General features: G+C 50.8%; 1 protein-coding gene across 2 annotated transcripts in view; it reads right to left on the bottom strand.

Annotated features, from left to right (window-relative positions):
- SLC7A1 (solute carrier family 7 member 1) overlaps positions 1–14949 on the bottom strand; it is a 40136-nt gene that overhangs the window by 21924 nt on the left and 3263 nt on the right. The window contains exons 1-2 of one of the 2 annotated variants that reach the window (XM_080560656.1): positions 1103–1253; positions 638–1021 (exon numbers count right to left, since the gene is read on the bottom strand). In XM_080560656.1, the coding sequence (XP_080416782.1) occupies positions 638–1007 (370 nt within the window). In that variant the 5' untranslated portion in view covers positions 1008–1021; positions 1103–1253. Of the gene's footprint in view, positions 1–637; positions 1022–1102; positions 1254–14949 lie in introns of those variants that run through there. The other variant, XM_080560655.1, reaches the window with a different exon arrangement.

The following is a 14949-nucleotide window of genomic DNA, read 5'->3' as shown; positions in this document are numbered from 1 at the left end:
TTTTTCATTTTAATTCGTTAAGTCTTCACTCTCAACTGGCAAGTTGGTTGCAGCCTTAATTATGGGCATGATGACAAGCCCAGAATGTGCTTGCAAAGACCCGGATCCTTAATTGGCAAAGTGTGCTTTAGTTTTTAGTGCATCAGTGGGGCTGCACGCCGCGTGCTCAGAGCATGATGCAAGGCCTCTCCTAATGGGAGCGAAGGGCTTAGAAGGGATTTGGTTTGGACCTTTCAGAGGCCGCGAAACTGCAGCTCACCCTACGCTAAATCCTGCCACCACTCACGAGACAGAATTCTCATCTCCTGATCCTTTGAGCAGGTCTCAAAGGGGCCAGAAATTAATTCCTAATCAGGCGGGAGCACCGGAGCTGCCGTGGAGAAGCATCCTTCTGCCAGCCACTTCTTTCTCAGCAGCCAGCGCATGCCAAACGGGTGACGTGGGAGTTCAGGGGAAGTAGCTGCTGTAATAATTTGGCTTCAGGACAAAGCCCACAGTACAACACTCACCTTGTGGAGTGACAGCAGCCACTGTCGGTGCGCCCTGCTGAAGAAGCCTCAAACCTTCGGTCGTTTTTTAAAAAGTCTAAAAGGACTAAAATGGACCAAATGTCTTACCACACACCCGCCGTACTCACCGATAACATAGGAGAGGATTAAATTCCACCCCGTAATGAAGGCCCACAGCTCGCCCACGGTCACGTAGCTGTACAGATAAGCTGATCCCGTCTTAGGAACGCGGGCACCAAATTCTCCGTAGCAGAGCCCGGCCAGCACAGAAGCCAAGGCGGCGATCAAGAAGGAGATCACGATGGCAGGCCCCGCGTTTTCCCGTGCCACGGCCCCGGCCAGGACGTAGACGCCTGCACCCAACGTGCTGCCGACGCCCAAGGCCACCAAGTCGAACGTGTTGAGGCACCGCGAGAGCCGGCTGTCTTCTCGAGTGCAGTCCACGTTTTTCCGGCGAAGGAGCTGGTTTCCGAAATTGAGAATTTTCTGGCACTCCATCCTTGTGGTTGGGCCTGCGAGAAAGAAGCTGTCATCGTTAGCTGGCCCAGGCACATCCCACCAAACAGCACTGCTGCAGAGTTATAACGCCTCACCCCGCTACGTTTCGAGGGAAGAATCTTCCCACTTGCATTCCTCATTTTCACGGGGCAAAACGTCTCCTTCAGCACGTTTGCTAGGCTTATCGCAGGGAATCAAAGCAGAAAAAAAAAATACAGCATTTTCTGCTTCCTACTCCCATTCATGAAGCCTGGGCAGCCCCAGGAGAAGGAGATGTGCTCTCCTCAGCTCCCACCCGCTTCACAACCACGCAGCTCGTACACAACTGGGCGAGCCAGAAAAGCGAAGCCTGCCTTCCAGATCTCAGGGCACTGTTCCTGGGCTGGGAATTTAAAAAAAAAAAAGCAGATGTTTATATGTAGTTATATATCCTTTTAAAGTCTCGGGGGTGAACTAAGAGCAAAACTTGGGAGCATTACGTCCCAAAATAAGGCGCCACACGTGCTGCCGTCCCTAGAGGGAAACGTGACCACGTGCAGCGGCGGGACGCCGTTTGCAGTAAAACAGACCCACGTTTCTCTCTCGGAGCTCCAGCTCCTGCCAGCAGGCAGTAGCACAGGCTGGCAACTGCCCACAGGCTGGAACAGACAATTTGGGATAAAGGACACGCAGAGCCGAGCTTTATTTAATTTGGTTACGCTGAGGCAAAGGCTCAAGCTGTTTTTTATTTGCATCAGCTGCGTGCAGCTCCCTGAACTTCTCAGTCCCAGCAGGACGGCAGCACTGCAAGAAGGGGGCACGCAGTGAAACCGCGGGGCAGCACTTCCAGCTGTGGTCCCACGCCAGCAACATGCTTCCAAAGGCACACGAACGTGTAATACTGTCCATGAAGCCTTTTAGATCACCCATATATTCTAAGATGCGTTGCAGGGAAACGCACATCTTATAACGCAGGACCAAGTTTCAGAGGACCACAGCTGCATGCGTCACACCTGGAAGCAAACGGAACACAAATCCCAGCACAAAGCGATGTTTACCTGCCTGTAACCGATGCCCTCGCCATCCCTGCGTACAGACAGACGTGCTGGCACGGCCAGGCAGCGGTGTGCAGCGGTTTCAGCTTGTGAGCAGCTCGGGTGCAGCTCCCTGCTTGGGACTTTACGACGGGATTAGCAGCGGGGTAAAGCAAACTCCTCTCTGCGGACAAACCATGCCCTGGTTCCTCCTCATGGCTCGCCCCTGAGCCTTCTCTTCCGAGCGTTGCTCCCACTGGTTGCAGCCATCCTCCTGAGCCCGCGCCCCGCCACCCCACCTTCATCCCAGCACCAACATCCTCAGCCAGCTGGCAGTCGGGTGCACTTTAGACCACTGAACACACACTGCACTCCGACACCAGCGCTGGGAATAACGCGTGGACAAAATATTGCTACGTGCAATTTACAGCGTGGAGAAGTGAGACTTGTGCTTCACTGCTCCAGCTATAAACCCAGGGTGAAAGGTGGGAAAATACATGCTAAGAAACTTAATTGAGGCAGCTTTTAAGTCCAATGCTTCAGTTCTCCCATCACATCATCAACTAGAAAATGAAAAAACTCTTTGTTTTTCCCAAACACCAGTTGTAAACCCAGGCTTAAATCCCTCTCCCTTGGCCTTACGCCTGCCTCCCCTACTATGAGAAAGTAATTACAATGGCAGGAACAAGGCTGAGGATTGGGAAGTCCCACCGTGCCAGGAACCGTCCCAGTTCCACCAAAAGCTCTCGTATAGCAGCCGCAGTCCAGAAAGACACTGCTTCAGACCCTGGAGAAAGGCAGGTTTCAGGCAAGTCTTCGAAAAACCTCATTTGGTGAACTACGGGAACTCCTGACGCACGTGGACAGGGAAAGCTATGTTCTCCCTTCCCAAGGACGACGGGTCTGTTTACCAAAATTTATCCGCATGTTGGTTCTCACCTGCAGCCTCTTGCACCATATGAAAAAAAAAAAAACCTTCCAAACCAAAACAAAGAAATCCCTGCCACAAACTGCAGCCAGCTACGAGCAAGATACCCGCAGGAAATGTGTCAGTGGGTTTGTTTCCCAAAGCCAGCCTGAGAGTCAAGACCGGTTTGACTCAGAAGCAAGCCCCGGATCTCAGTGCAAGCACAGCTATGTTACGCCGCGCAGAAACACCCAGAAATGCCAAAGGACTGCTGAAAAGAGTTTGCCTCTTGCCAAGCCATTATTTATGGCAAGGTTGAGACATCGAACGGCCCGAAGTGTTTAGGGTTGCCTGATTCAGCTGATAGGGCTGCTCGAGCACGGCAGGGACCCACTGTGAGCCGCACAAAGCTCCAAGGAGGACGTCTCTGCGGGGAACAGAGGCAGTGTGACACTCTTTTGTCTAATAAATACCTCCAGGTACTGGCAGTCCCCGCGATCCTGAGCCCTTCTCCCTTCCTCTGCCAGCCCCACGAGGAGCTGTGGACCCTAATTTGCTTTCAGGCTTTGGTGCAAAGCCTCTGCTCCAAAAACATGCTGCCTAATAACGATTGTAGACCATTTATTTTCTACGTAGGCTTTTCATTTAACTAAACCCGGTGTCCTGCCAAACGAGCACAAGTCAGCGGTGCCAGACAAACGGTGGTTTTATCTCCGCACTGAAAATGAAAGCCTGGTACCTGAGAAACTCCTCTGCCACAGCTGGAATCATGGGATCGTTCAGGTTGAAAAGACCTCTAAGATCATCTTGTCCAGCCTTTAATTGTGTTGTGACAACCTTTGGGCAAAAAGTGGGCTGGGGAGGAGCAACGTCCCCAGGAGAGAAGCAGCCCCTCGCTGCAGGGATGCTGGACCAGGGCAGGAGCTTGGCCAGGTCTTGGGGGCAGGGGGAGGTAGGATTTATTCATTAAAAAAAATACCTGGTGAATTATCTCAAGCTCATACATAAATTCAAGAATGCCACTAAAAACATATTTCAAAATAACTTAATCCTGAAGCTTCCTCGGGCACACCTACGGGTGTTTTTACAGCTGCGTTGTGGTCATCAAGAGAAAAAGCAGAAGGGCTTTCGATGGATAACTTGGTTAGAGGAGGAACCATTTAATTACGACGGACCTAGAAATTAAGGCCGCCGTCCCGCCGGTGGCTCAGTGCCAGCAGACGGCTGGCTGTCTTCTGGCCGAGCTGAAAATCAAGACGTCAACGTCATCCTGCCCGTAAAGCGCCAGAAAGCTGGGGTTTCTCTCCCGAAAACAAAATGCCACCTGCAGCCTGCCCACTGCCACGAGCAAGCAGGGGGCAGGGCGCCCGAACCGCAGCCGTCTCCTGCGTCCCCTCGCACGCGGCGCTGCCTTTCATCGTGTGGACGACTGATGGCAATCCTGAGCATCTCTTGCCCATTTTTGTTGCTTTTCAAGCAGCGGGTAACAAAACCAAGCTCTCACTTTCAATTATACTCACGATGACTTGGCAAAGTGACTTTCAGTAAGGACGAGCGTGATTTTGTTCTTCCGTCTGCAGCGCAACATCTCTCTGGATGCAGCAGAGGGGCCATTACACCTCTGCCCCAAACCTTTCCTCTGATATCATTTGTTATCTTTGCAATTGCATCAAAGGGTGACTTCGGCAGAGCTTATTTTCCCCTCCTTAGAAGTTGGATCTGCCTGTGATCTCGCTTTTTGAAGGCTTCTTGCCTTTGAAGTACGGAAATGTGTGCTGGGCTGGCTCCTCTCACTCCCACTCCTCACCACACTTGAAACGATGACCCTTCATTTTCAACGTATGGTCAGTACTCCTGCGGCATAATGCAGTCCTAATCGCATAAAACAATATAAATTACTCTAGAAACGCTGCCAAATGGCACATAACCACCTTCGAGTCGAGGAAACCTGACCTGAATGAACCGAAATGAGCTCTGCGTGCCCTCGCGCGCCTGACTCTCGCCCTGCTTGAGCAGCCTGGCAGTGCTCAGGGCACCGAGGTGTTACAGAAGACCTCTGTGACCCTGGGCACGAGCTCTTGGAAGGCAAGGAAGAGCCCCTTGGAGCCTGGGTGCTGCGGGGAGCACGGCTGGACACCACTCACCTGCTGCCAGGACAGCTCCTGGGACAAGTTCTTGTAGGACCGACCCTCCTCCCGCCTGGAGCCCACGCTAAAGCTACGGGACCAAAGCAACACGGAGAGCTTTATTAAATGCCAACCCTTCTTCCCATCCTCTGACTTAAAACCACCCCAGGACGCAAGGAGCTGGCCTGATTTCTACAGCTCACCTTTATACGTGCTCCAGTTACCCTGGGAAGTGTGGAGAGGCAACTTGTGCCACCCCAGGTGGCTTCGCCCCAAGGCCCTGGGCACCTGGGGGCTTCGGCAGGAGCCGAGGGAAGAGTGACCCACCTCGATAACCTAGCAGGGCGGCTCCCGGGGCAGGGTTCACATCCTCCGGTGGGATCCTGTCGGAGTCAACAGCAAAGCTCCCACCGACTTCAATAGGGCCCAATTCCACCTATTCCTACTGGTCCTTGTCCTTTATTTACAGCGCACTGTACGTTTGTTCTGCGTCCAAATTCTCGTGCCTCGGCTGCATTGTATTTTAGAGTAAAATAAGATATTCTTTCTCCTCTTATCTAATGGTTAACATACCTATTATATCAGGTTTGTAGATTTCCTTCCCCATCAACAACATTTCAAAAAGGGACATTCTTCAAAACAATCCCGTAAGAAAACAAGCAGTCTTGCATCTGGCTACCGGCAAGAAGTAAACCATAACAAACATCTGTCCAGCCGAACATGAAACACCACGTGTAAAAATAAGCTGACACGGCACCGTTTTACAAAAGCAGTACTACCACTTCCTAAACAATCACAATTTGTTTCAACTTCTGGAAACCACTCCTTATCTATTTCAAGGCCCTGCTGCTCCGGAGAATTTTCTTCTCAGAAGCCAACTCCGGCACGCAGAAGAGCATGAAATTAAAGCCAATTAGGCAGAACAAGGAGTTTTCTACCAAAACAAAGAGAAAACCCGAGCCTAACCCTGCTGCATGTCCAATGAACTGCCCCGGCACCTCTGCAGAGGAAGAGTGAGCAGAAAACCCTACTCAGCCTCGTCCCATATATGCTTATGTTCATTTTGAAACCTTTGCTGCCGATACCCCTCCTTCACAGGGGTGCCATCCCATGGTCAGTTTTATTTTTCCTCAGCATCCTTTTGGTCTTCAGCAAATGTCTCCTCATGCAGCTACAGCATCACTGCTACCAATCTGCAGGAGAACAAACAGCGGGTGCTTATGACATGTTGGCATGCCTGGCAAACAACATGGAATGGGTTTGGCCCTCTGTTTTTATTTTAAACACACACTAGCTTCCTGAACAAGCACGCGGTGCTGACTTTTTGATGGACATACAGGTAATAAACCCCTCTGGGTGCCCTTTCTGAAGGGCTGGCTTTGTTTCTTCCATCCCCAAGGTAGCACCATTCACAGAGAAGCCCTACTCAGAAAAAGAGATGAAAAATCCATACACCTACTATTTCTAGTAGCACGACAGATATTTTCAGGTGTCAGATTTAACTGCAGACTCCTAGATGCAAAGAGGTTACGTTTTAAGGGACCACACCAGAACCACCAACTGCCTTCTGAAACCTCATTCGGAAATACACAGAGGAAAGCAAACAATAACTGAGGCACGCCAGCCTCAGGTGGAAAGCAAAACCTTATTTTGCTGCACTAAAGGATTAAGCGTGTCAGATAACGCACTTTGGAAGGACCTCTCTTGGAAAACCTACAAATGCTTTGTTACGTTACCTTGCAACGAGTGACAGGGCAGAGACGAGACAGCTACAGCAGACGCTGAGCTTTCCACACAGATGCCTGCCCTGAGAGAAGAGGCTTCACAGCTGATGAGAACAAAGGCAGGACCATGCACCAGCGTCACGTGGAGCTGGAAGATATCCCAACACGGCAGCAGCGACGGCTGGGAGCCCAAGCCAAAAGCCAGTGAAAGTAACTGCGAATCTTTGCATCAGTTTCACCGTGCAGAAAAGGATGCCATCCTGTTTTCTTACGATAACCAGGTAAGGTTTGTCCATCTGCTGTTGAGTTGTTCCCTTGATTCACATAATTCTGTATTTTTCACGTCTGTAGAAGTATGTATTTATGTAAATATACACTGCAGAAATGTAGATTACATTGGCACATACGTATGTGGACACTAAATGTTACATTCTTTGCCAACTCTGTCATTAAAAGCGGGATCACCCACCAGTAAGGCATTTACTACTCAGAACGAAGTCATCCAGTTAAATATAAACCACTCGCTACACACAGATCAACAGCACACGCAGCAGTGGGTGTGCAGTGTGTACAAAAACAATCTTAACTACCTGCCTGAAGACACGCTGCCCAAAAAAAGGGGACCATGTTACTTTCCTCTTTTGAACGCAGCTGTCTGAATGGCACGAGGAACGTGCTGCCCGGGAACCAGCCCTCTGCCACTCGCGGCTTCTGTTCTTCCAGCTCCTGAACGTCACGGGTGTCTCAGAGAGATTTCTTCCACTGTTCTGCAGGCATCTCACAGCCCTGGAGGGTTCCTTCTACTGGAAAAGGCGCAGCGAGGCGCCCTCTCTGATCCCTGCATCATCCATCTACTTACCATCAGCTGCTGAAAGGGGAATACCTGGTGCCACTGGAAGAGCACGTGCTGGTGCTCCGCTACTGCCTCGGCGTGCTGTGGTTCACCAGCCTGTCTTCCGAACCGGCACAGCTGCTGTCCACAACAAGGAACAAGTTCATTTCCCATCCCAGAAGAACTTCCAAGACGGCAAAGATCATCCTTTGCCCAAGACCAGACAAGATCGCCTAACTGCAAAATATTTGTGAGCTAGGAACTCCCCCAAAATCTCAGAGCAGGCAAACTTCAATGTTTTGCTTCAGTTCCTGCATAAAACTTGATCCGGGTTACTTGATACACATCAAAACTCGTTTTAAAACAAATAGTGATTTTTGACCAAAATAAAAGGAGGGAGGTCCCTACTCTGAAAGTTATAAGGGGAACGCTTCAACCTCTCACAACACAAGCTTCAGCGTCCTAAATGGAAGCTCGCTGGAGTCTGGTCTTCTCTACAAAGCTTCCACTGTGATTAACAGCAAAGGATGCCCACAGGGAGCCATTCAGCAGGTAAAAGGTTGGACAGACATTAAAAATCTCCTCCTGTACAAACAGATGATGTATTGCGATTAACTTGCAGTGGGGAAGTTCACCAGTAGGGTCACTTTCTAGCTGCAGGCACGTTGAAACACTGGGATGGGACACAGGAAAGATGCAAGCCTCCAGCACCCAAACATCTCATGAACAGGTTAGAGAAGTCCCTCTTAAACTGATTACAGAGCATCCTGCCTTACAGCAGGGAAGACCCAGGTGAAGCTGGCTAATATGCTTGCTCCTGTAGGAGGGCAGCCCTGCGTTTGCTGTCTGCAGCTCCTCAAGGATCAAAGCGTTGGGGAGATGCCTCCCCGCCTCGCGGACAGAGGGCGTCACACCTCTCCCGTTATGGGGATCGCTATTTTCTGATGAAAAACATTTAATTGAAATATCTCCCACCAGCTCGACCAGTCTTCTCAAATACTTCCTCAGCAGGGCTTCAAATTACATTCTGTGAGAAAATGGCTTGATTTAACTCCCTCAATTTGTCATAAAACCTGAGGGGATCTCCACTGATAATTAGGCTTGCCAAACCAGAGCCTGAGACAGATTGCCAGGGATCGACCCCAAATGACAAACTGCCTGGAATCTGCCAGGGGTTCAGCCTTGACAGCAAGCAGGAAAAAAAAAAAAAAAGAATTATGCTCTGGGAAACGATATTAAATAAGCAAGTTTCTGTCTTCTTAAATCTAGATAAAAGGGAGACAGAGCTTTGCTTAGCCCAAACGTCCGGCCGTGCCACTCAGCGAGCTGCAGGCACGGCCTTTAGACAATAGTCCTTGGGAGACGGTGGGAAGTGTCCGTGAGGAGATAAGGAAGCAAGCTAGACCGAGACAGAAGTTGGTTTGTTATTAAAACAGCGGTGGGGAAACAATCAAATAAGAAATTAAGAGCCCCGACGCTTCTGCGGAAGAACGAACGCCATCCTGCACCGAGGTGGGCACGTCGCCACGAGCCCGGCAGATGGATGGAGGGAGACTTCCCCAAACGCTGCCGTTCCATCAGGAAGAAGGGCCCAGCAAGCAGGGATTTTCAGGTACATCAATTTTGGTACATCCCTCAGAGGCAGGGAGGCCAGCCGACAGCTTGTGGCGAGCAGCGGCAGCTCCAGCTGGAGGCAGGGCCACCCAGCAGCAGCACCAGACCCGTGGTCACCCCTGGGACCCGAGGGCTCACGCCTACACCCCACAGAGAGGGTGCTCACAGGGGTGTTTCGCAGCATTTAAAACAGAGCTCTCACCTCTTCTTCCAGCTCTGCAGAAACGCTGCACCGTGCTGCTAGCAGGAGGGAGAGAGCTCAGCTCGCCCTGGGCGTGCAGGGAGGAAGGAAAGCAGAAATCCCGCGTGGCAAATCGTGGGGCTCCCGCTTACCAGGACGACTCCGGTCTGAAAAAGTTCCTCCCGTTGAGGAAATTTCTGCTATCCTTGGGTAACTGTGCCTGCAAACGTCAAATTATGCTACAAAGCCTACATCATCCCTCAGGGCTTGTGCAATCTAAATAAAGCAATTAGACTACGTTCTCATTAATCCAGGAGTTTTTCCCAACGATTTGGAGGCCGTTCTCCAGGGCCTGCCACGCACAGCCCGCCAAGTCAGAGCTGTCAGCCCTCCACCTTGATTAGGTTTTGGACAGGGACTTGACATAGCGCAAGAAGTACAAAAAAGAAAGGAGGACGGGGAGCGCTGTCCCTCCGTGCGACAGGGCAGTGGCCACACGCTTCTCACCTGCCATCAAACCACCCCAGCCTGGCGAAAGCCACTACCTGTGCCGATCCCCAGGCTTGCAACGCGCTACTCGAGTTGCGTCACCTTCCCACCTTCCTCCCCTTCCCAGGCAGCCGCTTCCCGCAGTATTCCTGGCCACCTCGAGTGCAGAGGGCTGCTGAAAGCAGCCCGGCGGTTAGGAATCGCAGCAGGGCACGGTTTGGTCGTTTCTGCAAACACTACGAGCAGTTGCCATGGCAGCTTCGCCCACGTACTTGCCCGCTTGCTGTTAAAACTTCTTGTTTCACGAGTCGCTCGCTTTCCTTCCAGCAGTTGACCCGACCCTGCCCAGCTCGGCAGTCCTCCAGTCCCTGACACCACAAGCTCCAGTAAAAATCCAGTATTCAATGGGACAGGAGCACCTGAGTCATAAAAAAAGGCATACGAGATGGGATTGCTGCTCTGACCGAGGGGAAAAAAAATCAGTCTCGGAAGTGATTTGCAAATAATCCCGTAAGCTTTCGCTGCAAAGACTTCACAGCTCCTGAACGCTGATGGATTTACAACAGAACGCCGCCAAAAACCACATTCAGGTTATCCAGACCCAAAATAGGTACAGAGCAACCCAAACGATACGTGTGTGAGGTCTGACTGCTCTGATCGCACCGTCATCAGGTGCCCCTGCTGTCACACGGATATCAGAGGCCAGGTTCGATGTGTTCCACCGAAATAAAACTTATCGAAGCCAGGCAGGTGTAAGGTTTGTTTGCTTTTGGTAAACACTCTTTCTTTTAGCCCAGCTAAAACTCACTGCTCAGCTCTCCCCTGCTCCTCCACGGCCGTGCTGCAGGAGGAAAAAGGCAAAGTGAATGCTTTTCTCTGCGGGCTGCGTCTCCCTGCGTTCACACGCAGAAGGGCAGGACCTGACCGAGCCTCCTCAGCTTTTGTCTGGGGGTTTGTTGCAAGCCCCACGGCCTGCCAGCAGATAAACGCCAAAGACTGGCGGATTTGGCCTGAGCCGAGCCGTAAGGCTGCTGCAAAACCGAGCCCAGACCCGGCCCCAGTCCTGCAGGCAGCAGCACCTTGCAGGCTGCGTCGCCCTGCCCGTGCTGCGATCCGGGCTGCGGAAAGCCGGCGCCCACGACCCGCACGGCTCTGCAAAGGGAGCTTGTTTTTCCACTCAGAAACGCAGGTCAATTTCAAAAAAAATAAATAAATAAAAATAAAAAAATAAAAAGAGTTGCCATCTATTTCTCATTCCCCTCCATCAGCCTGGCAGCCGACCAGTTGCACAGCACAGAGCCCTGTCGAGGGAAGTGATAAGGTTGCCCTTAAAAATAACTGTCCCTATAAGCAAAAGTGTATGGTTTGGAGTAAATACACATTTCTTCTTACTGGGAGAAAAACTGCTATTATCACCCTATTATCACCCAGTCTGCTAATACATGTTATAAACCTTATTAGAGTTTCCCAATTCTGATATCAAAAGAAATCACTTTTGATTACATTTATGGGGTTGGAAGCGTGCAGAGGCCTAAATACGACAGTCTCTGAGAGGTGCTGCATTAAACATCTCACTGCAGCTCTTCCAGCACGCACAGTGCCAGCTCCCCCCAGTCCCACACGTCACTTATCTCAAAGAAGAAACTTTGAAGTGTAATAAAATGTGCTGCTGCTGCGAGGCTAAGTGACAGCAGGAAGGAATCCAACCACTGGCTGTAAATATTCTGTTCTGCTTAGTTCCTCTGCCCTGGGACTTGGGGAAAAAAAAATATGGGTGATTTTAGAGCAAAATAAGTATGAAACAAGTGGTGGTTAGTATTCCCCCAGCTTCCAAGGGTCTGAACAGCAGCATGAAAGTGCAGAACTGCTGCTGGCGGTGCTATGCACGGGACTGCTCTGTTCTCCAGATACTTCCTTCTAAGGAGAAGGCAGGTCCAGAAGGGCTCTCCGCCTGCGACGCTCTCTCTGGAGCAGCCAGAGCACAGCCACGTGGCCACAACACTCACCCACGTTTCCCCGGGGATCCCCTGGCGTTTCTTCACAAGCCTCCCAGGTTACGAGGGGCAGGATTCCTCCCAGCTAGCTGCAGCCAACCCCGAGACAGCGAACTGAACCTACTGACTTCAGAAACAAAGACCTCCTCACAAGAACGATGATTCCTCAGAACAACTGCATTCCTCAAAAAATAAAGAGTCTTCTGAAGCTGCTGAACTCTCGTGTTTTCACTCTGCTGCTTGTGTTGGAGCTTTCCTGAACTGAAAAGGCGCCAGAGGCCAAACTCCCAGCCCAATCCTTGCCGTTCCAGCAGGGATAAGTCTCACACAAGTTCTCATTTTCCAGCGGGAGCTCAAATACCGATCTTCCCCTATGTGCCACCTCCACCCTCATCCCTTGTCCAGCTGCAGAGGTCTGGGTGTTGCCCTTCGTCACGCTAAGGGTGCCAGGACCCTTTTGGCTCCTTTCTTCCTCTCTTCCAGCGGATTACAGAGCCTGAAAGGCCCTGCCTGCTGCACCTGTGGTCAGCACCAGTGGATACCTGATGATACAGCATCATTTCATGTCACAACCGTATCAGCTAAATTCCCAATACCTGTTTTGATCGCTTCTGCTGCTGTTCCAAGTCAGGCACTGAACACAGCGGGGCTGATTTTGCTTTATTTTTCCTTAACTGCCTGCTCTAAGCTTTCGCAAGCTGCAGGCTCACGAACCAGCCTGATGCAGGGCTCTGCTGCAAAGAGAGACAAAGCAAAAGCCCTTCACAACGCGCGTCGCAGGTCCCCCTGCTCCGTGAACTTTTGGAAGGGGGAAAACAAACAGCGCAGCGCTCGGCAGCATCCTTTGCTTGGGAACTATCTCACACGGGTCATCAAGCAGCTGTCAGGCAGCGAGCAACCCGACGCGGAGTTTAATCAGCAACCTGAAGATGAAAGACTGTATTCTGGTCACCCAAGCCAACTAACTAATCCCCTCCGTAATATTTTCTGGAGATAAATCACGTTATTTACTTTGCCAGCTGAAACGACGTCAGCGAAAGAGTCGCTTCAGCGAAGCGACCTCCTTCTATGAACGCAACAGTTTTTCCAACTGGTTTATTTTAAGGCTCTCCCACTTGACGGAGGCAAGCTTTTCTTCAGCTTAGGGAAACAGCTCATTTATCAACTCACAGTGAGCTCTTGCGTGCTGCGTCTACTCCTGCCACATACATACCCTAATAAGCCTCCCACGGAGGCATTCCCGAACGAAACTACTACCAGCATTAGCAGCGTTTTGATTTTGTTGTGGTTTGTAGTTTGTACTGTTTTTCCCCCCCCCTTCTTGTTTGGCACAAGTTGTCTTCTTGCCTTCTGCTGCCCCATAACCCGGAGCTGCATCACTTCCCGCTGCGGAGGCGGTACGGGGAGGTGGATCTCTGGGAACCAAAAAGCCCTGATCTCAGCGTGCTTCACCCATAAAGTTATAAAAACGGCAATTTCACACGGTCCTTCTTTTATAGCAAAGGGAAGCGGCGCTGAACCACACCCCACAGCCCCAGCAAACTCACCTGTGGTTTACCTGCCCCACCACCCCGATGCCAGCCGTGCGGTGCGGACACGCGGGGCAGCACCGTGCAGGTCTCCTTACGGCTGGCTCGCAGAGCTCCGGCCGCAGAGGGAAATATCCCCAGACGGATCCTTCTCACCATAGCGAAACGCCTGGTGCCGTACAGCAGCCGGCCTCGCGCGCTGCCAGGAATAATACGGGGCACGGCGCACACCGCTGTTTATTTTGAGAACACCTCCTCGTTTGAGGGAACGGCTTCCAGGAACAAATAAATGAGCTGGTACGGGGGGTTTTAAGCAAGCTGCATGAATCCGTACCAGGGACAAACCCAGTTAAATGAAAAGCTCATTGTTCATTTTTTTATTTTTTTTAAGAACATCGGTGTGGCTTATAATAAACTTTTAGAAGGGGATGACTACAAAATAGCCACTGAATTACGAAAAAAACACAGCTTGCTCAGAAAATACGGGTGGCAATTCATTGCAAACCCTCAAAAAACAGTATACTAATTAAAATCCTCATTCTTGTGATTTATAAATTAAACAGCCTAAAAGATCTACAAGGGAAGATACAGGAAATGACAAGGGTCTGGAAAACAACGAGGCAGGAGCGAGATGCAAAACCTGTCCAGCTCAGAACAGACAGCTGGGACCTTTCTCCAGAAGCCTGGGGAAAGAGAACCCAAGAGTTATTCCTCAGCCCAGAAAAAGGCAGGAGAAGGAGCTGCAAGAAAATAGGAAGCTAAATGCTACCGTTACTGTAATAAACGTAGCATTTTAGTAAACCTGGGAATCGCGTGGATTTCTCAGAGGGGTTGTTGAGACATGGTATGGCACACACTGAGGACCAGGTCAGATCAAGAGGAAAATGTAAGGAGGAATGCTTAGCCAAGGAACTAGTAGTGTATTTTTTCCCACAGCAGTTACCCCAGTTTCTGAGCACGGCCGAGTTGCACCTCTGTGAAAATGACGTTTTCTGAACTGGTTTTCACTCGAGGGGAAAACTGGAAGCTCCAAAACGCACCAAGAGCCAAAAATCTCGTGGCATTTCATCCTGGAAACTCCGAAACAAGGCACTTCTGTACAAGATACCGCTCACGGGACTGCTGGGCAGCCACCTCGGTGGGTTTAAGGCAAGTCAGTAGCGCCGGAACGAGGGTCCCGGGGTTTGCGCAAGCCATGCTGGCAGCAGGGAGGTGGGAACCCCAATCCCTAATCGCTGACACTCCCAAAGTGCCCAGGAACCACAGGGAATAGTTGGGAATCCTGCACTCAGGGGGTAATCACTGGGAGGTGCTAGTTAACCCCATGTCTTGTTTGACCAAGGGATTCAGCTATGCCTTTTTATTTTTTCTTTGTGGGTTTAAGCAGGCAGTGATATGGGAGCAAAGGCACTAACAAGGGAGTGCTCAAATACCAGAACAAACTCACCCCCAGTGCAAACAGCCATGGCTCTCCCCAAAGCCGCCGAGGAATCCGAGAACCTCGCAAGTTCACCGAGATAAACATTTAGACAT

Source organism: Anser brachyrhynchus (genome assembly GCF_964034855.1).
Source record: "Anser brachyrhynchus genome assembly, chromosome: 1".
In the NCBI taxonomy this organism is placed as follows: Eukaryota; Metazoa; Chordata; class Aves; order Anseriformes; family Anatidae; genus Anser; species Anser brachyrhynchus.
Note: the sequence above shows the minus strand (reverse complement) of the source record. Positions and strands in the feature narration are given on the sequence as shown.